Genomic DNA, 25987 nt, shown 5'->3' with positions numbered 1-25987 from the left:
ACACTGTGACAACTGTCTCTTGGGCCTTCATAGTTATTTATAAGTCCTGAGAAAACCTTTGTTTCTGTTTGGTGCCTCCCGTTGTGGAGCTTCAACTACTGTATACATGACACTGGAACAGGACCAGTTTCGCAAGGATTTCCTTGGCTTAGCAAGAAAAAGGCACTATGCCATTCATATGCGGAGTGTTGTCTGTAACGCACCTGTTGCTAGAGTGATTCTAGGGTATTTTCCTGTTTCTGTAAAATGTTACCATTCGAATGTAATCCATGTAAAAGAAAAAAAAAAGGAATGCAACTTAAACTTATATAAGAGCAAAAAGTAACCATAGTATTGTGCTCTGTTCAGCACCAAAGAGCCTTCACTAATGAGAGATTGCCAAACAATCAAGATAGCCTCCTCTTAATGAGACTGCTGCATGACTACAACCCAAAGATGACTCTTATGTGGTTTCACAAATATTCCTAACACAATTTTCCTACTTTTCATTGTTAGTATCCAGCACTGTCTTGGACATGTCTGGCATTGTCAATGGGGAAAAACTGTTGGGTTCGAAGTTATTCCAGCAGCAACAATCGGATCTATAGATTACAGGTAACATGACTCTAAAAACCAGCATAAACGGGATTTCTGAATTTCAGGAGAGTATACCTGTCACATTATGCAGAGAGGGTCAACCCTTTATACCAGATGTTTACCCCCAATGTTTACATGAAAGGACTGGAAGGAAGAACACATTCAAAACCTTAAAGACTTGCTAAAGGACACAACTGCATATTTGCAAACACATGACAACAAGCTAAATTTAGCATTAGGTGGTTTCCATTCAATGCACAACACAAAGCCAGCTCTACTGGGGGTCCTAAAGCATTTGAATGCTACTGAGCCGCTTTGGGGCTGCTTGATCCCCGTGCAGCTTTTTTCAGGGTCTGCTATGCTGTCCTATTACAGAGGCTGCGTTCAGCAGGCATTCAGGGTAAAGCTTTGAAGTGGGTGGCCCTTTTTATTTTTATCTAATAGGACTCAAACAGTTTTTCTCTCCCTCCCTTCCACTTGGAAAGTATGGAGGTATCATGTGAACGTCTGAAGGGTTGGACCCATAGCCCTACTTTATTTAACAGCTATATTTCCTCAGTGGCTAAACCGCTTCAAAGCTTGGCAAGTCATAAACACCTATATGTATCTAAAAACCCCAGCCCTATAATGATCTCAGATATTTACATCACACAAAGCTCAAGTTCATGCAACTACTGCTAGGTGTTGAACCAACACTAAATTCTATGCCTGTCTGGTTAAAAACAGTGGTAGTAGCAGGATGCAGGCTATGCGGTGTGGGAAAGGAGACAATGATACATATCCTCAGTATCTGACCCGCTATGTTATCTGAACAAAGAAAGATGCTGAGTGGGGTTTTCAATCAAGCCACAATACGAACCTGTAGACAAGCCCTTAATTGCAGCACTTTACCCGAAATACACCCACTAGAACACACATGCTGCAAATTTCCTAACAATATTTGAAGCTAGAGTAAAAGTCCATACAGGGCAAAGTAATTCTTAAGTCCTAAAATAACATAGTCAGTGAATCTGAAGATGAAGTAAAGACTGGGAGCAGTTTCCAAGAGTACGTTAAGGAAACTAGCTTCTGGGTACGATGGCACCAATTGTTACATCAGTCACAAAAGCTTGACCTTTTCCTGGAGGTTGAAGAGTGTTTCTCCTTTCTGTTGTATTTCTTTTGTTTCTTGCATGTGACCCACTTGGGAAATCAATCCCAGTCAGGAGACTTACCTGAAGAAGCATTTGGAATGCAATAGGTCTCGCATTTACGCGAGTTTGAGCTATTGGGATTGTAAATGACAATGCCTTTTTTAAAGTTTTGGTTTTTAAAACATACATAAAAGGCATTGTCAATGGCAATAGCTTAAACTTGCGTAAATGCGAGACCTATTGCTTTGCAAGTGCTTGTGTTGCTCGCCCTCACTCCGACTGGTGTACTATTCCGCTCACCGTGAGTGCATTGAAACTGCAATTGTGCCTGTGAGACTTCCATGTGTGGGACATGCAGATCAGTGTTACGAGCCCACAGGCACAGGGTCACACAGTGCGATGCATGCCAGCTGCAATTAAGACTGCGCTCTCATGGATGAGGGACTGTGCTTCCACCTGCGGCCATCGAGCACGCGATCGGATCACTTTCCAGTATTAACGGGGTTCTTGCGGTATCTTAAACCCTGCCCGAATTCCTAGCTTATCGAAGCTAGCACATTTTTCATCCTTTCTTGGTTACTGCCCAAAATTGCTAAAACGGACTGCTCATTGCAGCAGTTCCCCAGCTCCAAACGAGCCTTCACGCATGGGCTAAACAACCCAGTTCCGCGCTTTAAAGCAATTCCAAGTGAGCCAACACGCCTCCGACAATTCAATGAGGCAGTACATTGTTTCAGGCTTGTACTACACCCGTCCTGATGATGATCCCAGCATTTTTTAATAAAGGATCGAAACGTCGTCAACTTGTTCATACAGTCTGCATGTTAAACCAATGTGTTAAAACCAGTGCAGAACCTGTTAAATTGAAAGCTTGCCCTTATCAGTCATATTGGCCATAAGCTACGTTTTGCTTTGCCTGAAATGTTTTTGTCCACTTGTAATTGTTTTATGTTTTTGCAGGATGCAGGACTGTGTTCCACTCTATTACTGTGCTTTTGAATTTTTCGGAATATTTGTTTCATTAAATTTATTGTCCGGCTGGACATCTTGAATATAGCACTTTTTCTAGTCTATATCATAATTTTATTATGTTCTTTAAGGACCTTTGTTTCTAAAACGAATCCACCTGCGGGGCATGCAGCTCACAGGGTCATACCTGCACGTGTAAGGTGCATCCTTGTAGTTCCATACAAGGCGTGGCGTTAACTCTACCATGCCTGCTCAGGAGGTATAGCGATTCATAGTGCAGAAGGTGCAGTGGCAGCAGGTCGAGGGGTGAGAGGGACTGTCTGCACCCCAATTTAGACAGTTTCCACTACTTAACTGCGGTTAGGAGGTATACTCCTTGCTTGCTTTAGGGCTGTTACTTCCGGGACGCAGTGCACGCTCCTGCCTGCTGCAGCTGGGACACGACCACAGGGAAGGAACGCACCTGCTAAGAGGACAGGCTGTGAAGCAGAGAGAGTCTTTCCTGAGAAGTCTGCCAGCGCAGAGCTCGCCAGGGCGCAGAGCAGCAGCAGGGCCCAGCAGAGCAGGACGGGGCGGCAGGGGCTCGCAGAGCTGTCTCCTTGGGCAGCCGCCCAGGTCCACCATGGTGCGGCTCTGAGCATGCATGCATTGCTCGCTGTAATAATGTTGTCCCTTAGCATCTAAAGCTTCACAGAAAACATATCAAGATATTTTTTTCACAAAATTGCGTTGAGTTGCATAAGAAATTCAACACAGAACGCTTTCTGTTCGTGATATGTTTTGAATAATAGTAAATACATATAGTCTTTACAGAAAGACATATATCACTATGGGAAGTGATACCAATTAGCTAGTTTACCAGCTGTTGCATAATTGCCAGGACCCGACTATTTCCAGGCAGTTTACTCTTGAGATGCAAAATGGTGTCTTGACATAGAGAGAAAATAGTGTGACGTCGGCGTGCACGTACAAGTGTATGCCAAGCATGCCCAGTAGTGATGCTACATCCTCCCCTTCCACTGAGCTTGATCCCTGGAGAGTCACAATGACCTTTGCACTCGCAAACATCAATTAAAGCTGTTTTGCACCGGATTTTTATAAAATGCCCCTCGCTCCAGCATCACCCGCTCTCTGAAAGGGGCAGGGCTGGAATGGAAGCAGTATGCAGAAGTTGCCGGAGATGAGTTTAGGACCCAAGTGATGCATGGGCTGCGCACGACCTCCCCCCTGCCCGAGCTGCACCGGTGAAGGGGAGACTGGCAGGCGCGTTCGGGCGACTGGGGGAGAGCAGCAGAGAGCCGCCAGCGGAGCATGGCCAGCGCAGGGGGAGCTCTTCCACCGGGCTCACGGTGCACATGTGGTGTGAGCAGGACCTGCGCCCGGCGCTGCGTCTGCAGACACTGACTGAGCTGCCTGGCTAATGAAGGGCACTTGGATTGGATCCTTAAAAGAGCCACAGGAGGATGGCTGAAGCAGTCTGACATCTGCGTAGAGCACCTCTTTATTTCATTCGCTGGGCGGCGTGTGGTGGGGAGGGGTTTGCTATGAGAGCGGTGTGGGTAGAGGGCGCTGTGCCACCTGGGGTCTGAGGACGAGGTAAGCTGTCAGCATTGTGACAAATATATAGTGCATCCCGCCTAATGAAGGAGACTGTGTAACGCGGAAAGTGAAAGATCCAGTCCGGATGGGCCGTCCTAGAAGGAGACAGGGCGGTAACAAAGAAGCCTCATTTTAAATCGGAAGCCAGTGTTTAGTATAAACGATGACGTCAGCCAATAGGAATGATGGGCGGGGCTTGAAGTCTCCGTCTGGAATCTACTAGATTACAAGAAGCCTCGCAGAGCGAGCAGCGCATGCGCGCTGCACCCCAGGTCTGCGAGACCTAAAAAGGGGAGGGGGCTATTTGGGAGTGCCTTTATGGGTGCAAGCCACAAATAATTTGGTTTTCCGCTGCCTGAAAGATTTTGATACATGGAGGTGCCGGAGCCACAAGCTGTAGGTTAGCAGTCAGGACCCAGATAGCACATGCAGATATTGCAGGGTTTGACAGGGACATTTTGTTTTGGCATCTTCGAACGGGTTTGAATCCCCAAGACCGTAAGCGTTGACAATTTACCTAATCTATTGTTGAGTCATCATTGAAACTTTGTGGAACTTTGTAGATGCTGAAGAACGATGTCAATAAGCCACAAAAGAACAGGAACTGACATCAGTGTACCAAACTGAGACATTTATTGGTTGGTGTTGTCGCTTTATGGGTGGGCTGACTAGCAGTTTCAGCTATGTGGTGACACTTTGTAGAGCTGGAGAGCTATTATTGGAGAAAACGTTTTCAGATCTAGTATGGTGCCAGGAGATATTTATAAGGTGGGGAATCTGCGTGAAGATGTACAATCAAAAACTACAAATAATAGGAATTTAGCACCAACATCAGAATAATAATTAGATGCAAGGAACCCAGTGTTGAAAATAAAAGAACATAAAAGAGAATGCATGCAGGAAATATACACTCCACCTCAAGGGTTAATAAATAGTTTCACTGTCCAGTTGATTTTCTCTGTAGTTGTGAACTGAAGGAATCAGACAGCAGAATAATGCATACTAAACCAAGGTTATGCTCATTTAAACAAAAAGAACAGGTGATACACTTGCAAGGGCGTGTAGCTCCTACCGTTACTAATTTCCAATATTGCCATCTTCTATATCCCTTTTTTCCAGCTAGAAAAAAACCTACATCCATCTACTTGAAGGCTAAAATATATGAAACACTGAAACAAATGTCTTTTGGAACACGTAATGGTGTAAATTAGGTCAAAATTAGTTAAAACCATTTCGGTCTAATATGTATTACAAATCAATAAGTATTCACTTCCATACCTGTAAGTTTTCACAGGTTTCTTGGCTGTATGTGATTCTCTGGATTTCTGTAGGTGAAACTAGATATAATGCTTGTCCGTTGTTAGTGAAGCAGAATGTTCTGGCTATCCGCATGTTGGTAAGAGGCAGGTAATTTACATCCAACAATGGCCTTAAACTTGGCAAACTTGGAGGGAAAAAGAAAGCAATATTCAAAATCCTATTGTCAAAATGCAAGCCATTGGCAAGATCCTCGTCTTCCACATTAATAAAACGTAAAAATGTCCTTGGTAAGTAATCTTCTTAAAGAATTAGCATGTTATCTTACCCTAAACAGTTCAACAATGGCATGAGGCAAAACTCTAGAACAGGAGCTTTGAATGCTAAAATAGTTCTCAATTAAGTGAGGAGATGACAAAGCAACGGCAACTGAATTCCCGTCACACACACAGATTTTATGACCCTCTTGAGCACTGCTTTAAATGGAAATATAAAAGTGCAGGTACTCACCTGTTTACTCCTGAGAAGTGCGGAACTCCTATTAAATATATTGAAGCAGTGCTGAAAAGTGCAGGTACTCGCCCTTTCAAATGAAAGAACTACAGGTACTGAGTGCCGGACAGGCTCATTCATAGCACTGTCCTTGAGAAGTGACTACATAATTTGCATTTATTTCTGATTTATACTTTGACGTATTCACTATCGGTTTGAAAGTAAATCGACGGGCACTGTTAATACACTTATAAAATTAAATTCTGCCTATTAGCTCCTACTTCCTATTTATAGCAATAGGAATAAAAACCAAATGCTTTCAATTGCTTAATACAAGAAGTCAAGAATCAATGCATCTCCCTTCACTGGGCAGTCAGCCATGCGACTTAAGGTACCTCATCAGTGTACATTACATTTCTGTGTAAAGTAATGACTCAAACCCAGTGCATTTCCAAAGAAAAAAACAATCCGCAGCACGTATTAGGTGGTATGACCAATTTTCCCACCATACACTTCACATGGGGTGGGTGATACCCAATACCCGATCCCCAAGCAGATTTCTATAAGGGCAAACGAACATTAATGTCGAATGTGCCTGATGTACATACAAAACACAGTACGAAAGGGTTAGGCTGTAGCGGCCTGGTGGTCACAGCCAATGAGAGTGTCATTAACAAATCCCAAGCCATGAGACATCTGTCATGGTGATCGGACCCTAGGCTTGGGTTGGCTGGTGGAGCACTGAGCTCTCTGTATTTAAAAAAAGCATGCATTTCTTCCACTGGTGAAATCAGCCTTGGGTTGCACTCATGATAGCTCTGGCCCAGTCACAAGTGCAGGTACCTAGCAAGCACTAGGGTCATGATTTTAATAGTGCAGCAGGCGCAGTAGCACCGGGACCAAAAGCGCCAGGCACACCACTAAACACCTAATATTGCTATATTTTATTCCTAAACAGGCAACCACAAGTGCACTTACCTTGCAGACAACAGGGTGATGATTTGAATGGTGCACCAGGTGCAGCAGTACCGGCCCCAGAAGTTGTCAGAACTCCTATAAAAACCTTATATTGCTATATTTTACTACTATACAAGCAGACACAATTGCAGTTATCTTGCAGTTAAAAGGGGCTTGATTTGAATGGTGCTGAAGGTGCAGTGGCACCAGGGTCAAAAGCTCTAGGAACCCTACTAAATGCAGAATATTGCTCAATTTTACCACTAAACAAGCAGTCACACTGCAGTTACCTAGCAGGCACTAGAACCATGATTTCAATGGTGCAGCAGGTGCAGTGACACCGGGGCCAAAAGCTCTAGGAACCCCTCTAAACATCAAATATAGCAATATTTTACTATTAAACAGGCAGTCATAAGTGCAGTTACCTTACAGAGAATAGAGTCATGATTTGAATGGTGCAACAGGTGCAGTGGCACCAGGCTCAAAAGTAGTCAGAACTCCTCTAAACACATAATATTCCTATTACATCAGTTAATTCTATTGTGTCCATCTTTCATTTCTCAACATTTTGCTATTAATTACCCGTACTTTACCTCTAGTAACAGCACAATATATTGCCTTTTTGAACATAAACAAGTCATAACACTTTAACAGACTTTAACAGACTTGCTGTAACTTATATTGTACAACTAGTCAGCAAGCTACAATTTACAAAATAAATAGCTTACTATTAATCACACAGGCGAAACCTAATGCATTTACCAATGCTTGTTTTAATTGTTTTCAGAGACCAGTATTGCCATTCTATCACGTTTCCTGTGCGAGGCCCTACCCTGCACACACTGCTTATTTGCTTAGCAAACAATAATGACCAATGATTTGGGGTGCTTAAAATGTCGGTGAGAGACATGAACTCGCAGCAGGGATTAAAACTGCTGTCTCCGACGCCCTAATCTCAAATAAACAGTGAGGTCCCCTGCACTACTCCACATTAAAACACAGAATAAGATTCCGTCCAAGGGCGATTAAAAGGCAGAGACAGTGCACTAGGAGAGAAGCATTTTGCTATGGAAAGAATTTTGTTGGGACATACATTTTAATGGTAGTTTATTTAACCTTCTTAGAGGTCCTGCATAATGTGCAGCGGTATTTAAAAAAATATACTTTACAAAAGAAATGTGTTTTGACAACTGGCAAAAAACATATTCTATCAATTTTGATTAATTCGCATGATATATAACTGCATAGAAGTTCTATTACTGTGCCACCTGCAGACACCTATGCATAAGGAACATGTTACTTACCGTCGGTAACGATATATCCGTAAGAGACATAGATTAGTTATGGATTCCTCACCTCAGAATTACCCCCAGGCGTCAGACTGGATCCGGAGAATTTTTCTTCAGCATTACCCCTGCGTGTCGGTAGGTGGCGTCGGTTGACTCTGGTTTGTCGTTGGCGTCGTGGTCACGGGAATGACGTCACAGTATCTTCTTAGACACCGCCCCTGCTCACTGATGTCAGTTATTTACACAATATTCCACGCCAGAAGCACACAGCCATGCAAGACACTGACCACTGGTGCACAAAACTAGGGCCCTGAGGGGCAGTCCCTTATCCTAGAAGGCAGTTTGCAGAAAGGGGATGATGGGTGGGGCGGTAAGGAATCCATAACTAATCTATGTTTCTTACAGATATATTGTTACCGAAGGAAAGTAACTTGTTCATCTGAAACTGACAATTACTTATGAATTATTCCTCACCCTAGAATAGATACCCCAGCAATACCAACCCCAGAGGTGGGACTGCGAACCAAGTTCACACCAGAAAGTCCTGGAGAACTGAATGGCCAATGAAGCCATCTCTCCCGACTTGGCTGGCCAGGCAGTAGTGTTTGGTAAACGTGTGCAATGAAGCCCACGTAGGTGCCTGGCAGATGTCATGAAGGGGGACTCCACATCCCAAAGCAGTTATAGCTGCTGTCGCACTGGTGGAATGGGCACGCAACCCCACTGGAGGTTCCTTTTTCGCTAAGGAATAGCAGTTTTTGATGCAAAGAACGACCCATTGAGAGATGGTTCGTTTTTGCACGGCCCAACCTTTCTTGGCGCCCACATTGCCAACAAAGAGCTGGTCATCCACTCGGAATTGTTTTATCTAATCCAGATAGAATGAAAGCGTACTTTTTGGACCAGAAGGAAGTGGGGCGGGAAGAAGGTGTGCAAAGTGATGGTCTGTTCTAAGTGGAAAAAGGTATCCACTTTGGGAAGGAAAGAAGGCCTAGTGCGAAGGACAACTCTGTCTGGATGAACAGCCAGGAAAGAAGGTTTTGAATAAAGAGCCTTTCAGCTCACTCAGTCCCCGAGCAGAGGTGATGGCGACCAGAAAGGCAGTTTTAAGCGTCAGGACAATTATGTAGCGGCTCGAACAGAGCACACATAAGGTAGGTCAGAACCAGGTTCAAGTCCCACCTGGGCATTACGAAAGAAATTGGAGGAAACAAGTGAGTAATGTCCTTAAGGAAGCGATTTACAATAGGGGACTTGAAAAGAGAAGGCTGATCACGAAGCCGAAGAAAGGCCGAAAGTTAGGCCTTTAGAGTGTATAGAGCAGAGCCCTGCTCGGGAAGAGAAAGAATGAAGAGGAGAACCTCCAAAAGGGGAGCAGAAAGGGGACCCACAGCCTCTGCCGCGCACCATGCCACAAACTTTTTCCATCTAAAGGCGTATACCATTTTGGTGGCGGGAAGCCTGGCTGCCAAAATAACGTTACAGACTTTGGGAGGAAGGTCGAAAGCTGTCAACTGTCGCCGCTCAATCTCCACACAAGGAGGTGGAGGCTGGACAGGTTCGGGTGGAGGACCGTCCCCTGCTGCTGCGACAGAAGATCCTCCTGAAGGAGCAGTGTGATCGGAGAATCGATGGCGATGTGTAAGAGCCCAGGATACCAGACTCTTCGTGCCCAGGCCAGGGGCACAAGAATTACTTGGATCCGGTCTCACTTGATCTTCTTCAGTACGCTGGGTAAAAGTAGTATAGGCGGAAAGGCGTATGGAAGACCGCAGCTCCACTCACGACAAAAAGCGGACGTTCCAACGTGAGGAACTGCTTACATTGCATGTTCTCTTTTGTGGCGAATAGATCTAACCAAGGCTCTCCCCACCGCTGAAAGAGACTTTGCACCACCTCCGAGTGAAGACGCCATTCGTGATCCATCATGCACCGGTGGCTGAGCTCATCCACCCTGGTGTTCAGAGAACCTGCCAGGTGTTAAACCACCAGGTACATGCCCTGATGTTCCAGCCACTTCCAGAGACAAATTGCTTCCTGAAAAAGGGTCCACGACGTTGGCGTTATCCATGAACACCTGCACTACTCTCCCTTTGATAGAAGGTAGGAATGCCTTCAGTACAAGACGGATCACCCGAAGCACCAGAAGGTTGATGTGGAGCCCGGACTCTGCCTGAAACCAGCGGTCTCTGATCTGCCCCTCTCCCATGTGGCCACCCCACCCCAGAAGTGATGCATCTGTCACCACTGTGAACTCTAGCTGGGGAGGGGAGAAGGGACCTGCTGTTGACCCAATCCTTGTTTGTTAGCCCCAACTTCAATTGATGTGCATTGCCATACGAAATCTGGATGCAATCGGAAGGTTCCCCTGATGTTGTGCCCACTGGAACTTCAGGTCCCATTGCAGAGCCTGCATAGGCCACCTGGCATAGTCCACCAGCAGGATGCAGGCGGCCATGAGGCCGAATAGCCTCATGGTCATTCTGAACGAAACCCGGGATAGAGGCTGAAAGATCGGAATGATAGTCCAAATATCCCAGACTCTCTGATCTGGAGGATAAGCCCGAAACTGCGCCGTGTCCAGAACCGCTCCGATGAAAAGGAGCTTCTGAGAGGGAATCAGGTGTGACTTCGGCACGTTGATGGTGAAGCCCAGCGAATGCAGAAGGTTGGCTGCAGTCTAGAGGTGGGAGAGAACAGCCTGGGGCGAGCCCGCCTTCAACAGCCAGTCGTCATGGTAGGGGAAGACTGGAACCCCTGATCTGTGCAGATGAGCTGCGGCCACCGCCATCACCTTCATGAACACCAGCGCTGCGCTGGTAAGGCCAAAGGGGAGCACAGTAAACTGAAAGTGCTCGTGGCCTACTGTGAAACGTAGGTAACACCGATGGGCCGGCAGGACAGGGATGTGAAAATAAGCATCCTGCAAGTCCAACGCTACCATCCAGTCTCCAGGGTCGAGGTCAGACAGGACCTGAGCCAGTGTCAACATTTTGAACTTCTCCTTCTAGAGGAAGCGGTTGATGCTCCTGAGAACCGAGATAGAACCCAGGCCCTTGTCCTTTTTGGGCACCAGAAAATAGTGGGAATGACAACCACAACCAACTTCTTGGGCAGGAACTCGCTCGATGGCTCCCTTGGCCAAGAGAGCCTTAACTTTCTGTTGGAGAAGGGCCAGGTGATCCTTTGACATGCAATGGAATTTAGGTGGCATGATGGAGGGATAATCTCGAAGGGGAGGGAGTAGCCCCTTCGGATTATCTACAAAACCTACCTGTCTGACGTGATGTTAAGCCAGTGGGGGAGGTGATGGCTGATCCTGCCACCCACTGGCGATTGGTGGCCCTGAAAGGTCAGACTAGGAGGGCTTGGAGGTTGCTGCAGAGGGGCGCTTTTGGACTGGCCCGCCCGCTGGCTCCCTGACCCACGGCGGTGGGTCCCACGTCCCCGGTCGCATAGAGGCTGGACAGCTTGCCCAGGCCTGTGGCACTGGGTGGAATGTGGCGGGGCACCCCTTCCGTAGCTCTGAAGGGGCGAAAAGCAGACTGCGCGGGGCTAGAGGTGGAAGCGAGGCCCAAGGATCTGGTCGTAGCCCTGGAGTCCTTAAAGCACTTGAACACATGGTCTGCTTTGTCGCAGAATAGGCGACGGTCATCAAAGGGCATGTGCAAAAGTGCAGCTTGGACATCACCCGAAAAGCCAGTGGACCTCAGCCAGGCGTAGCATCTAAGGGCAACTGACGTGGAAATCATCCTGCCTAGCGAGTCGCCAGTGTCCAGCCCACATCGGATGTTGAACTTTGCTGCATCTCTCCCCTCTGCTACTGCACGGGAGAGCACGTCCCGGGCCTCCTCCGGGCACTGTTGCAGCACCTGCGCGATCGTGTCCCTCACAGAGTGGGAGTGACGGCCCAAGAGACATGCGGTGTTCACCGACCGCAGTGCTAAGCTGGAGGAAGAAAACATTTTCATCCCTAAATAATCCAGTTTCATGGATTCCCTATCAGGTGATGCAGTAGGGAAAGCACCCTTGGATGTCGAGGCTTGACCACCAAGCTTTCAGGGATGGGGTGTTGGGAGAGGAAAATGGGGTCGCCCGGGCCGGGCGGTGGCATAAGGCATTCATCCTGTCCACAGGAGCCCCTGTGTTGCGCTTGGACCAAGTGCCCAAATGGAGGTCCGTGAGGGCCTCATTGAACAGCAGCAGGGGCTCCGAAGAGGCTGCTGTCGGTTTAAGGACCTCGGTCAGGAGGTTAGTCCTAACCGTCACCGTAGGAAGCTCGAGGTTTAAGGCCACGGCCGCCCTATGCAACACCACTGCATATGATGCACCCTCCTCCGTACCCACGGTAGGGGAGAAAGCATGCCAAGGTCCTGGGAAGTGTCCAGACCACTGGCCTCACCCAACTCCTCTCTCCAGTCCGGTTCGTCCAACTGGTCTGCCAGACCCCTCCCAGTACTCCTCACCCTCCTCTGGTAGCCACTCAGGGTGATAGGGAACATCAAGGTATAACAAGGGGACAAAAGTACAGGTCAGCACTGGTCTCAACGTTGGTCCGGCTCCGTGTCCACATTGAGGGGGGAGGCGGGGTCGACATCGGCTGGAGACACAACCGGTGTCAGAGGGGGTGAAGGTGTCGCCAATGAATTCGGTGCCAGAGGAGGTGTCACAAGGTCGACCTGTGCCGATCCAGATCCAGGGCTGGATCCCTGGGGGTTCTGCGCTGCGGAAGCTGCCGGCATCGAAGGCCTAGAGCCCCCAGCTGAGTCTGCGGGGCCCGAAGGCAGCCAGCGGAATCGGGCTGCCCAAAAATAGAATGGAGGGCTTCGTAAAAACTACGAAGTTGGGCGGGTGTCGCTCCGGCTCCCAGAAAGGGGGGGGAGGTTCAATGTCAACCCAACAGGCTCCGTGGGCGGAGCCAGACGACTATCATCCGCATCCTGTGTCCCATCGGCCGACGGACAGGGAGAACACGAAGCACGATGGTGCTTTTTTGCCTTCTTCTTGTGCTTCAATTTACCCGAAGACTTCGACGAGGAACGGTGGTGATGGCTCCGTGACCGGTCCCGCGACCTCCCTCTCGACCAGGACCCTGAGTGGCATGGAGCCGACTGCTGGGCCTCCAGAAGCTTTCGGGACCGCTTCGCAAAGACTTCGGGCCATGCCCTGGCAGTGGGAGCAAGACTTCGGGTCGTGGTTGCACCAGAGGCACACAAGATGGGGGTCCGTCACCGACATCAGTTTGCGGCAGGAGCCATAAGGCTTAAAACCGGTCCACCGAGATGACATCCCTGTGCACCAGGAGCCATAACGACTCAAAAGAGGTTGACAAAAAGTCGCAAAAATAGAATCAAAAAGTGACTTGAGGTACTGTTCTCTCCGGATCTGCGCTGGCTGGCGCGGAATAAGAAAGAACTGAAGTCAGCGTGCAGGGGCGGTGTCTAAGTAGATACCGCAACGTCATTCCGGCGACCATGACGAACGCGGAGTCGACCGATGCCACCTACCAACGCGCAGGGGTACTTCTGAAGAAAAATTCTCCGGATCCAGTCTGACGCCTGGGGGTAATTCTAAGGTGAGGAATCAATAACTAATTGTCTCTTTCAGATCTTTGAATCACTGTACGGGTATCTCATCCAATGTATCAATCTCACAGGGATGAGGCTATTTAGTTGATAAATGTAAAAAAGAAAACGAGAATAAATGTAAAATATGGTCACACATTTCCGCCTCTGCCTGAACCTATTTTAACGTTAAGTCACTATTTGCATAGCTTCCTGCTAGTAAGACTGGAAGCATGTACGAGGTGTAGGTTACAGGTGAGAAGGTCAGGGGAGTTTACCTGCTGCTACAATTCCTGCTTTTCAGAGTTCTTTATGAGAGAAGGCTTCACAGCAGCAATACAGCCCATTGTGCAAATATACTTTTTTTCAGGGGGTTTTCCATAGGGAAATTCCTTCATGTACACCCCACCAATCTGAGGGTGATATGTACTCTTGCCAGCCGAGAAGGGGAGTTACTAAGTCGGACAAGAGTTTGGGAATGCCCACATATGAACACATTTGTAGACGTTCCCAAATTTCCGAGGTAAGCCATGTGCCATTGAACGCCCTTTCAACTCCCTCAAGCGTAGAAGGGGAAATGATCAGTCGACTATGCGGCCTTGCGACCTAAGACTTGTTGCACATCATCTGCCTCAAATTATACTCTAAGCCTACGTCGACAATTACTGTGCTGCTGTAGACAAGCCATACTGGCCTGCCTCAACTCAGCAGACCAAAAAACTATTTTCCAGACTGTAAAATACCTCCAAGGAGTCGAGGGGGACACAAAGAGAGCAACAGCTACTTAGATTAGAATAGAAGTGGCATTTATAAAGCGCATGGCTACCCGTGGGCATCCCAGCGCTGGAAGTAAAAAGAAGCCTCAGAAGCTTATCTTCGCTACTTAACTTATCTAGCTACTTAACTGTTGCTCGGACTGAAATGAAAACATACTCCTTTTTAGGTCGAACCTGGGCAGCGCATGCGTTGCTCTGCGAGCCATGCTATACTGGAGTATGTATTTGAAGCCCCACCCACTCTCCGCCCATATTTGTCATTGGCTTGTGTCATTATCCTTCGTAAATGCTGCCTTCTGATTTGTTATTTGGCTTGTTAGTCCCAACCTCAGTATCGCATCGTCTTCATTTCATTTGTAACCTCCCATGAGGATTGGCCCTTTTACTTTGGTTGTTACACGGTAGGTCTTCTATAGTCTTTAAGCACTACTTTTTAGGTTTCGCTGGAGCACGGAGCTTTAGCTCCGCCTCCAGAGAAATCTGTAGTCTTCAGTAAGGGACGCTTGAATACGCCCTATGTTCCATTGGCTAGCTCCATAAATGGAGGCTAGCCATTGGAACAGAGATCTGTCCGTCATTCACGGACCAGATTCGGGGGCGTTCCCGAGATTTTTTCCCTGGGCGTTCCCTCTGTGTAGTCATCGGGCGGTGGGCGGGGTTTCTTTTTTTTGTCCGCCGTGTTTGTTTTGGCCATTCCGAGGCCGACCGCAGACGGAGGAAGTCCAGGTCCAGGTGAGTGCTGGCCGTTCCCGCAGCCCCCCCCTCCCGCTGTCCGTGAGCCCGTGTGTAAATGCATCGTAAATGCCCCCCCCGCTGTCCGTGAGCCCGTCCCCCCTCCCTGAGCCCGTGTGTAAATGCGTCGTAAATGCCCCCCCCCCCGCTGTCCGTGAGCCCGTCCCCCCTGTCCTCCTCATGTTTCTTCTCACGAGTATGGGTGCGCGGTGACTCCCTCCGGCTGGAGGTGTTCCTAGTTGCTGGGGAGAAGGAATGACCCCCTGGCGACCACTTTGCTGTTGCTTTTCGCTCCTGCATCTCCTTGGGAGATATGAAGTCACAACCTATGCAGGGGACACAAAACCCTCCCCCCGCACAACACTTCTTCCCACCCACAAAGACCGCACACGTCGAGAAGAGGTGGTCCGCAGACCCCATCACTGCTTGTGAATTGGAGAAGACTGAAGTTTGAAGCTGAATTTTTTTTTTTTAAAACACTGTGATCCTGTGCAATTCACTTATTTCCCTGCGCCGCTGCTCGTGTGTTCACCAACATAATCTTTTAAACACAGCCTGTACACCAGGATTAGGCGCTATGCAACACACACCCAGACCCTTCCCAATTACCTCCAGGCAGCAGACATTTCGTAAAAACGCTTTCCTTTTTACCCCCTCCCAAAACTGAAACATTGCGATGTCCAGCATTTCAACAAATATTCGCTCCACATTTCATTAAAAACAAACATAGTTTATATTTAACTACAAGGTGTGTGCTCCATATCGCCCAGACATTTAATATCAAGTGCCTTCAACGCTGACAACATGCTGCAGTCGGAATCTATGCACTTTAACACCAGTTACCCCTTCCCGAATTCTAACATCATAGATGCAAATAACCCCCCCCCCCCCCTCGGCTGGAGGGTCCCCCGTTCACCCCACGTGTCCAGTACAAATATACACCTTTACATACGGGACTCGACACCTACATCAATTATAACAATTTCAAGAGAAAATGAAGTTTAGACCCGACGTCTAATGGGAAGTGAACTTGATCACAGCGGTGAAAAGTTGAAATACGAGCACTTTGGAGGTATGAGCACTTTGTTGCTGTACCCACAGATTAGTTCTCACCTGCAGCCCTCCCCCACCCCCTTGCACACGTGCTTGTACACAGGGTATGCTTGGCACTGCACGTAGCGCAAGAGGCAGCAATAACTTCAAGCTGTCACAAGATCACACAGCGCGCAGAGGGGACGCGGGGACTGGCGGCGCTGTCTCTTACCTGCAGCAGGCACATGGACGGAGGCAACAGAGCGCTTTACATGAGTACAGGTACCAAACTATGATAGCAGGCGCATGGCCCGGAGGCATCAGGACGCTTTACAGGAGTACAGGTACCAAACTATGATAACAGGCACATGGACGGAGGCAACAGAGCGCTTTACAAGAGGACAGGTACCAAACAATTATAGCAGGCACATGGTCAATGGCATCAAAGCACTTTACAGGAGTACAGGTACCAAACAATTATAACAGGCACATGGACGGAAGCATCAGAGCGCTTTACAGGAGTACAGGTACCAAACTATGATAACAGGCACATGGACGGAGGCAACAGAGCACTTTACAGGAGTACAGGTACCAAACAATTATAACAGGCACATGGACGGAAGCATCAGAGCGCTTTACAGGAGTACAGGTACCAAACTATGATAACAGGCACATGGACGGAGGCAACAGAGCGCTTTACAGGAGTACAGGTGCCAAACTATGATAGCAGGCGCATGGCCCGGAGGCATCAGGGCGCTTTACAGGAGTACAGGTACCAAACTATGCTTGGCAAGTGCAGTGACAAGAAGTTGGGGACCCCGTGGGCAGCACGGCACCTGCAGAAGTGGTGTCCAATTGTATTTGTGTAGCGCTTGCAAGCAGCCAGGATCTTTCACTCATTGGTGCAGGCGCTTGTCTGTGGTTCAGCGTCACGGGACTCGACACCTACATCAATTATAACAATTTCAAGAGAAAATGAAGTTTAGACCCGACGTCTAATGGGAAGTGAACTTGATCACAGCGGTGAAAAGTTGACATACGAGCACTTTGGAGGTATGAGCACTTTATTGCTGTACCCACAGATTAGTTCTCACCTGCAGCCCTCCCCCACCCCCTTGCACACGTGCTTGTACACAGGGTATGCTTGGCACTGCACGTAGCGCAAGAGGCAGCAATAACTTCAAGCTGTCACAAGATCACACAGCGCGCAGAGGGGACGCGGGGACTGGCGGCGCCGTCTCTTACCTGCAGCAGGCACATGGACGGAGGCAACAGAGCGCTTTACATGAGTACAGGTACCAAACTATGATAGCAGGCGCATGGCCCGGAGGCATCAGGGCGCTTTACAGGAGTACAGGTACCAAACTATGATAACAGGCACATGGACGGAGGCAACAGAGCGCTTTACAAGAGGACAGGTACCAAACAATTATAGCAGGCACATGGTCAATGGCATCAAAGCACTTTACAGGAGTACAGGTACCAAACAATTATAACAGGCACATGGACGGAAGCATCAGAGCGCTTACAGGAGTACAGGTACCAAACTATGATAGCAGGCGCATGGCCCGGAGGCATCAGGGCGCTTTATTTATTTATTTATTTATCGATTTATTAAGCGCAGTTGCTGCCCAGGGGCGTCCAAGCGCTGAGTTTAGACAGAGACGTGGCAGAGCACACGAGGAACTAAAGGGGCTTCACGAATAGTATGGTTTTCAGTTTCCTGCGGAATGAGAGCAGGTCGGGTGTGGATCGAAGAACAAGGAGTACAGGTACCAAACTATGATAACAGGCACATGGACGGAGGCAACAGAGCGCTTTACAAGAGGACAGGTACCAAACAATTATAGCAGGCACATGGTCAATGGCATCAAAGCACTTTACAGGAGTACAGGTACCAAACAATTATAACAGGCACATGGACGGAAGCATCAGAGCGCTTTACAGGAGTACAGGTACCAAACTATGATAACAGGCACATGGACGGAGGCAACAGAGCGCTTTACAGGAGTACAGGTGCCAAACTATGATAGCAGGCGCATGGACGGAGGCAGCAGAGCGCTTTACAGGAGTACAGGTACCAAACTATGATAGCAGAGTGACTAGGGAGTGCAGAGTTACTAGGGAGTGCTAGGGAGTGCAGAGTGACTGCAAAGTGACTGCAGAGTGACTAGGGAGTGCAGAGTGACTGCAAAGTGACTGCAGAGTGACTGGGGAGTGCAGAGTTACTAGGGAGTGCTAGGGAGTGCAGAGTGCTAGGGAGTGCGGAGTGCAGAGTGCTAGGGAGTGCAGAGTGACTAGGGAGTGCAGAGTGACTAGGGAGTGCTAGGGAGTGCAGAGTGCTAGGGAGTGCAGAGTGCTAGGGAGTGCTAGGGAGTGCAGAGTGCTAGGGAGTGCAGAGTGACTAGGGAGTGCTAGGGAGTGCAGAGTGACTAGGGAGTGCAGAGTGACTAGGGAGTGCTAGGGAGTGCAGAGTACTAGGGAGTGCAGAGTGACTAGGGAGTGCAGAGTGACTAGGGAGTGCAGAGTGACTAGGGAGTGCAGAGTGACTAGGGAGTGCTAGGGAGTGCAGAGTGACTAGGGAGTGCAGAGTGACTAGGGAGTGCTAGGGAGTGCAGAGTGACTAGGGAGTGCAGAGTGACTAGGGAGTACAGGGAGTGCTAGGGAGTGCAGAGTGCTAGGGAGTGCAGAGTGTTAGGGAGTGCAGAGTGACTAGGAAGTGCTAGGGAGTGCAGAGTGCTAGGGAGTGCAGAGTGCTAGGGAGTGCTAGGGAGTGCAGAGTGACTAGGGAGTGCTAGGGAGTGCAGAGTGACTAGGGAGTGCTAGGGAGTGCAGAGTGACTAGGGAGTGCTAGGGAGTGCAGAGTGACTAGGGAGTACAGGGAGTGCTAGGGAGTGCAGAGTGCTAGGGAGTGCAGAGTGACTAGGGAGTGCTAGGGAGTGCAGAGTGCTAGGGAGTGCAGAGTGACTAGGGAGTGCAGAGTGACTAGGGAGTGCTAGGGAGTGCAGGGTGCTAGGGAGTGCAGAGTGACTAGGGAGGGCTAGGGAGTGCAGAGTGACTAGGGAGTGCTATGGAGTGCTAGGGACTGCAGAGTGACTGCAGAGATTAAGCTAATGGCAATGTAAATGACAATGCCATTATTTATCTGTTTTCAAAACCAACACATAAATACAAATTTTGTAATTTACAATGCCAATAGGTCTAACTTTTCCAAAGGCGAAACCATTGCATTGTAAATGCTTGTTTAAATGAGTTTCTCTTACTGCAGGAGCGTCGCCCGCGTGCAGTTGTGACCACCGGCTTGTTTATTTAACTTGTAGTAAACGGGGAGCTCTTAAGGGGCCATGGGAGACAGAAGGGGGCAACTTAGCGAAGTCTTCAAGCATTTGGAATGCAAGAAGTCTCGCATTTGCAAGAGTTTAAGTTATTGGCATTGCAAACGACAATGCCTTTTATTTATGTTTGAAAAACTAAGACATAAATAAAAGGCATCGTCATTTACAATGCCAATGGCTCAAAATCGCGCAAATGCACGACCTCTTGCATTGCAGATGTAGATTATAAACCAGCTTCATGCACATTGAATTAGTTTACCTGTACCCGCCCGTATTTAACTGCTATCCTAGTTTAACCAAACAACATTCTCCTTCTAAAGAACACATTTTAAAACTAATAGATTGTTCCCTTTTTGCATCTTGCTTACTGTACTGATTTTCTTCAAATGATAGCTCTAGTTTGCACTAGCACTCTGCAGTTTGCAATTATTTTAATTACTCTAACAATAAAGGTTGATTTGACTGAACTCCCTCTAGTGGGATTTTTGAGTGGAGACATATCCACACTCGTGAACCATTTATGCCGGTTAGGAATTCCATGCAGACATAAAAAATTAGAATTTGGTCATAAACATACGTTTAGGATCAAATTGACCTTCATACATTTACCTTTGTGAATTTGCCCAAAAGGTTTTAGTGAAAGTTAAGGTTCAAAGGAACTCAAACCAAAAACAAAAAACCCCTCAAAAATACCAAATCTCACAGGTTAACATGCTTTTATTTACTAAAAAACCAAATTGTATTGGTTAGCAGTATTCTTTGTCTTATTTAAAATAACTTTATCTGATATATTTCAGTACCTTTGCGTAATACTTTATGTTGTGTTCTAAACCAATCATGCCCTTAATATGTCTTGATACTTTTTTATTACCTGAATGACAGTGGATATCGTAAAAATCTCTCATACACCTCTGGGTCAGGTTCTCACTACATAAAACCGCAAAAATCAATAAATAAACAAATGACTGGTGGCAGCGCATTCATCGTAACAGGGAACACTATTCCACTACGTCCAAGGCGCACGTGTGAAATGTGCACCCGTGCGCAAACAGGGACAGAGTGCCCTACGTGAATACAGGTCCATTCTCTCTATACATGTTTAGTTGATTTCTTTGAAAGTGATGTTGTGTGGATATTGCATGGATGAACATGTATTTCTGTGAACATACATTCACATGTCTAAATGTACATTCCCTAGTGCAATCGTCATGGCCAGATTGAAAACAAAGAACGACCATGGTAAAAATGTTTAACCCAGACCCACCCTGCAAGACGCCGAAACTTCAAATAGGCCATGACAGTATGGTTCAGTCACAGCACACCATTTTACTCAGAAAACAGCCCCCTATCCTGGAGCCTGCTGGGTAAAAGCCAGAGTGGCAGACAGGCCACTATAACTCTGGCAATTGTACATTATTAGGTTCAACATACATCAGAAATTGCATGCTGCAAATATATACTGGTTAGAATAAATCCACGTTAGTTTCGCAGAATGTTTTTCATTAAAGCATATCTTTTTTTTCGGGGGGGGGGGGGGGGTTAAGCACAAACTTGACCCGAAGGTGAGCGCTTTACATGAGCACCAGTTGCGTTACAGAATGACACATTCATTTTTTTTATTTTTTTAGACACGGGGAGATGAAGTTATCTGCCCAGAATCACAGGATGTTGAACGGCCCTGCATAACTAGAACCCGGTTCCCCAGCTTCGAGGTGAACCGATCCAGCCGTTAGGCCACATCCTCATGTATACATGTATATATACAGTTCATTAAACTCAGCTCATATGTTACAGTAACTCTGGCATGAAACACACATCCGGATGAAAGGGCTTCAGCCACCGCCTCGTTACCCCAACCCACCTGCGTGATGTGGCATGGCCAGAGCTACTCCAAGTGAAAAGAAACAGACGCACTGAATGTGGGTCCCCGTTAGCTGAGCTGGAGGTGAGGCTTCAAATTCAGCCATGTTCAAAATGTTTAGTTGAAATGGCTTCTTCACTTTCCCTGCCCTCTAAAGGTCTTGCTCTCCCATCGCAATCAGTAAACTTGGAAGACAGATAACCATCAAAGCTACTTGAAGTGTGGAGGGGAAATAGCAGCAGGGATGAAAGCGGCTTTTACCACGGCTGTGTGGGGCACTGACGCAATCTTTCAGATGAGCACTGTTGGACAGGCCCCACGAAGGACTCGCTCCCTCCCCGCATGACAGGGCCCCGACATCGGCTCTCCGGGTGCTACCCGCAGAAGCAACCCGCAACCCGTCCCCTCCGGGACGCCTGCTCCCGGATATCTCTGTGCCACGGGCCCCGGCCCCCGTCAATCCCATTGCCCGGCCCAGCCGCCATCTTGGACACTGCACCACGCGGCCGCGTGGCCTCAGCTCGACCCCAACCCTGGGCCTGGCCGGGCCCCGACATCCCGGCACCACCATCCAACCAGGAGATGAACGGACCACTTGGCAGGTTAATGGGAGAAAGAAGTGTCGATGGCTCTCCCCCGCCAGGTGCCAATCGGCCCAGCCTCCCCGGGTGCTGGCTCCACCCCCCTGCTGGGTGTCTGGACTCCCTCATCCCGGACCTCCCAACCTCCCAGTGCGAGGGTCCGGACATCAAAGGGCGCCAGACCTATAACCGAGGCAGTCCCAGAGCAGGAAGGCAGTTGTATCCTGGAGTCGAGAGACACCGAGAAGAACTCATCCTTGACGGACTGCTGGCGCTGCCGCAGCCCTGCCTTGTGAACTATCCTCCTGCCTGCTGGCGCTGCCGCGGCCTTCTGCAACCTTCATCCTCGTGGGACCTGCTGGCGCTGCCGCGGCCCGGTGTAACCGTCATCCTCGTTGGGACCTGCTGGCGCTGCCGCGGCCCGTTGCCACCTACGACCTCTTCGGGACCTGCTGGCGCTGCCGCGGTCTGACCCGTCCGAACGCCAAGCTCGAGGATTGTGAGCTACCACCGTTTCACCTCAGTACCCGTAGGTACCAAGACTGTCCCGCTACCCCCTTTCCCTAACAGAGACTAGAATTGAGAGGATCATCGTGTCCTGATCTCCTTGTATCGTACCACCTTACTCAAGAATTGCCTATAAAAGGTGTGAAGCTGACCTTCGTGTGGTGTCCATCTGTGGGGGGGGGAAGTTACTTGTCTGTACTCTCTGGAGACGGCCCTCCCCGGAGGCCTCTCCCCTTGTGCCCGGCCGACCCTCCAGGTCCCCGTCTAACATTGGTGGCAGCGGCAGGATCCGAACCAACGCGTAACCGTACAGAGAGTAACTCACCCTACGACTAATCCACAATGACGACCAGAGAGAGCGGATCTGCAGAGAAATTCCAGATGGAAAAACTGGAAGAGTACAATCACCGAGAGCTAAAACAATTTTGCATAGAACTAGGCATTGCTACCACCGGTCTGAGCACGAAAGAGGACTTCAAACACGCCCTAGAATCCTGGGCAGAGACAAATACCGCCGGACCCCGGGACCCCGAAGCCCCGGAAACAAACACCGCTCTGACGGAAGGAAGGAGAACGGATCTCTCCCGGGAAGAGAACGAGAGAAAAATAGACTTCACGAGTTAGAGCTGGCACGGCTCAAATTAGACGGAGAATTGAAACTGGCAGAACAAAAGATGAACTTAGAACACTTACGGCTCCAAGAAGAGCGAGAGGAGAAGCAGAGACAGAGAGAACTGGAAGAAAAAAGACTGGCATACGAACACGAGTGCAAGCTAGCGGAGATAGAAATGCGCAAACAGAACAAAGACCTAGGGGTGCCCGAGCAACCGCGCCCCCCAGGTACTACCGAACAGAAGGTCCACATCCCCAAAGATGTGGTCCGTGAATATTATCGGAACGACGACATACAGCAGTGGTTCAAGGCCTACGAGATCGCCATGACTGCCCACCGGATCGCTCGAAGTGACTGGGGAGCCGGTCTATGGGGGAGATTCGTCAATGAAGGCCGTGATGCCCTACTGCAGCTTCCGGACCATCAAATGACGTCCTATGACCACATGAAGGCCGCCCTCCTCAGTCGATATGGGCTGACGCCCGAGATGTACCGCCAGAGGTTCCGCAACTGCACCCGCATCCCGGGTACAACCTGGATAGAATATGTGAACTATTTCAGCCGAGCCTTCGAGGGATGGATCAAGGGTAGCAACGTGACAACCTACGAACAGCTCTTCAACCTCATTGTGTGGGAGCACCTCTCCAACAACTGCTTCGTCGAGCTCAGGCAGCACCTCCTCGACAGTAAATTGACTGACCCCCGGCAGCTCGCCGCCGAGGCTGACCGATGGGAGAGCACCCGAGTGGCCCGGAATGGGCCCAACGAGCAGAACAGAACCAACCAAGGTCATCATCGTCCCCGAGAAGGAGGAGGAGGCCCGGGCCGGGGCAGAGACGCCGTCCCGGCCGCTCCCGCAAACTACACCCCGCCCCCGGCCGGCCGGGGCAACCCCCCGATGCGCCCGGGGTTCCGAGCCAACGTTACGTGTCATCGATGACCCGACCTGCCCAAAGAACCAGACCCCCGGGCCCCGCCAGGTGGCTGCCGCCGCCCTAGGAGAAGAGCAAGTCTCCGAAGAGCCTGAAGAGTACGAGCAGGAGCAGCCCGAGTGGGAACCTGCCGCCATGACCCTGGCCTGCCTAGGGGGGAGAGACCTGATCCCGCGGGCTCCCCTACCAGCCAACACCAGGAAGTACAGCCAGTGGGTGAGCATAAATGGGCGTAAGGCCGAAGCCCTGCGTGACACAGGGGCCAGTGTGACGGCCGTCCGTTGTCACCTGGTGACCCCAGAACAAATCCTGCCAAACGTTCTTTGCCCCGTCCGATCGGCCGACAATTCGGAGAGCCTGTGTCGGATGGCCTGCGTCCCCTTCGAATGGGGAGGAGTGTCTGGTATGCTAAAAGTGACTGTCCGCGACGATGCCCCCGTGGACTGCCTCCTGGGGAACGATCTCGAGAGTTCCCCGTGGGCAGCCGTTGAAAGAAGAGAGCACCTGGGGATGTTAGGCCTCCCGGGCTGGGCGTGCGTAACAACCCGGTCCATGGCCGCCGACACCATCCCTAGATCTGAAGAACCCGAATGGCCAGCACCTCCTCCCCCGATTGCTCCGGAGGGAGACTCCATCCCTCCCGACACCCCGGAACAAACCCAAGAAGAGCCCGCTCAGCCCCAAGACCTTCCGGACCTGGCTCAGTGGCGTCAGGAAGGGGGGCCCACCCAAGAACAATTCCGGCAAGAGCAAAAGACCTGTCCCTCCCTCGAGGGACTGCGACAGCAAGCGCTCGCCCAGAGCGCAGGAGACACCGCAGGGGCCCACTGGATCTATTGGGACAATGACCTACTGTACAGCGAACAAAGAGTAGCGGAGCTGGGGGCCAGTCGAGTGCTGGTGGTGCCCCTCCGCTTCAGATACTTCCTTTTGAACTTGGCCCATGATGTCCCCCTGGCTGGACACTTGGGGCACGACAAAACATACAACCGCCTGGTGACTCACTTTTACTGGCCGAGAATGAGAAATGACGTCTCCAACCGCTGCCGGTCCTGCCCGACCTGCCAGGCCAGCGGGAAGAGCGGCCGCAAACTCAAGGCCCCTCTGCAACCTTTCCCCGTTGTGACCACCCCGTTCGAAAGGGTGGCAATAGACATTGTGGGGCCCCTGGACCCCCGAACAGCACAAGGGCATCGATTCATCCTGGTCTTGGTGGACCACGCCACCCGCTATCCTGAGGCGGTTCCTCTTCGAACTGTAACAGCACCAGTGGTAGGTCGAGCCTTAATGGGGATCTTCTCTCGAGTGGGCTTCCCCAGGGAGGTCGTCAGTGACAGGGGCACGAACTTTATTTCAAAATATATGAAATCCCTATGGCAACAGTGCGGAGTCACCTACCGATTCACAACCCCCTACCACCCGCAAGGAAACGGACTGGTCGAGCGATTCAACCGCACTCTCAAGGGGATGATCATGGGGCTGGAGGAACCCCTACGCCGCCAGTGGGACGTGCTACTACCGTGCCTCCTCTTCGCCTACCGAGAGGTCCCCCAGAAGTCCCTCGGCTTCAGCCCCTTCGAACTCCTGTACGGACACCCTGTTCGCGGGCCTCTCAGCCTAGTTAAGGAAGAGTGGGAAATGGCCCCCCTGAAGACCCCTCCAGACGTCTACAAGTACCTCCTGACCCTCCGTAATCAGACCCGGCGATTCAGAGAGCTCGCCAAAGCCAATCTTGAGGCCAGTCAGGAGGACATGAAGAAGTGGTACGATCAACATGCCTCC

The 25987-nt window shown here is 49.6% G+C and overlaps 1 protein-coding gene across 17 annotated transcripts in view; it reads right to left on the bottom strand.

Annotated features, from left to right (window-relative positions):
- STXBP5 (syntaxin binding protein 5) overlaps positions 1 to 25987 on the bottom strand; it is a 1512194-nt gene that overhangs the window by 103151 nt on the left and 1383056 nt on the right. For all 17 annotated transcript variants that reach the window (XM_078649248.1, XM_078649254.1, XM_078649249.1 and 14 more), the window contains one exon: positions 5556 to 5721. In XM_078649248.1, coding sequence (XP_078505374.1) covers positions 5556 to 5721 — 166 coding nt within the window. The remainder of the gene's footprint in view (positions 1 to 5555; positions 5722 to 25987) is intronic.

This window comes from Lissotriton helveticus, chromosome 6 (assembly GCF_964261635.1).
Source record: "Lissotriton helveticus chromosome 6, aLisHel1.1, whole genome shotgun sequence".
NCBI lineage: Eukaryota > Metazoa > Chordata > Amphibia > Caudata > Salamandridae > Lissotriton > Lissotriton helveticus.
This window is presented reverse-complemented; position numbering and strand designations above follow the sequence as displayed.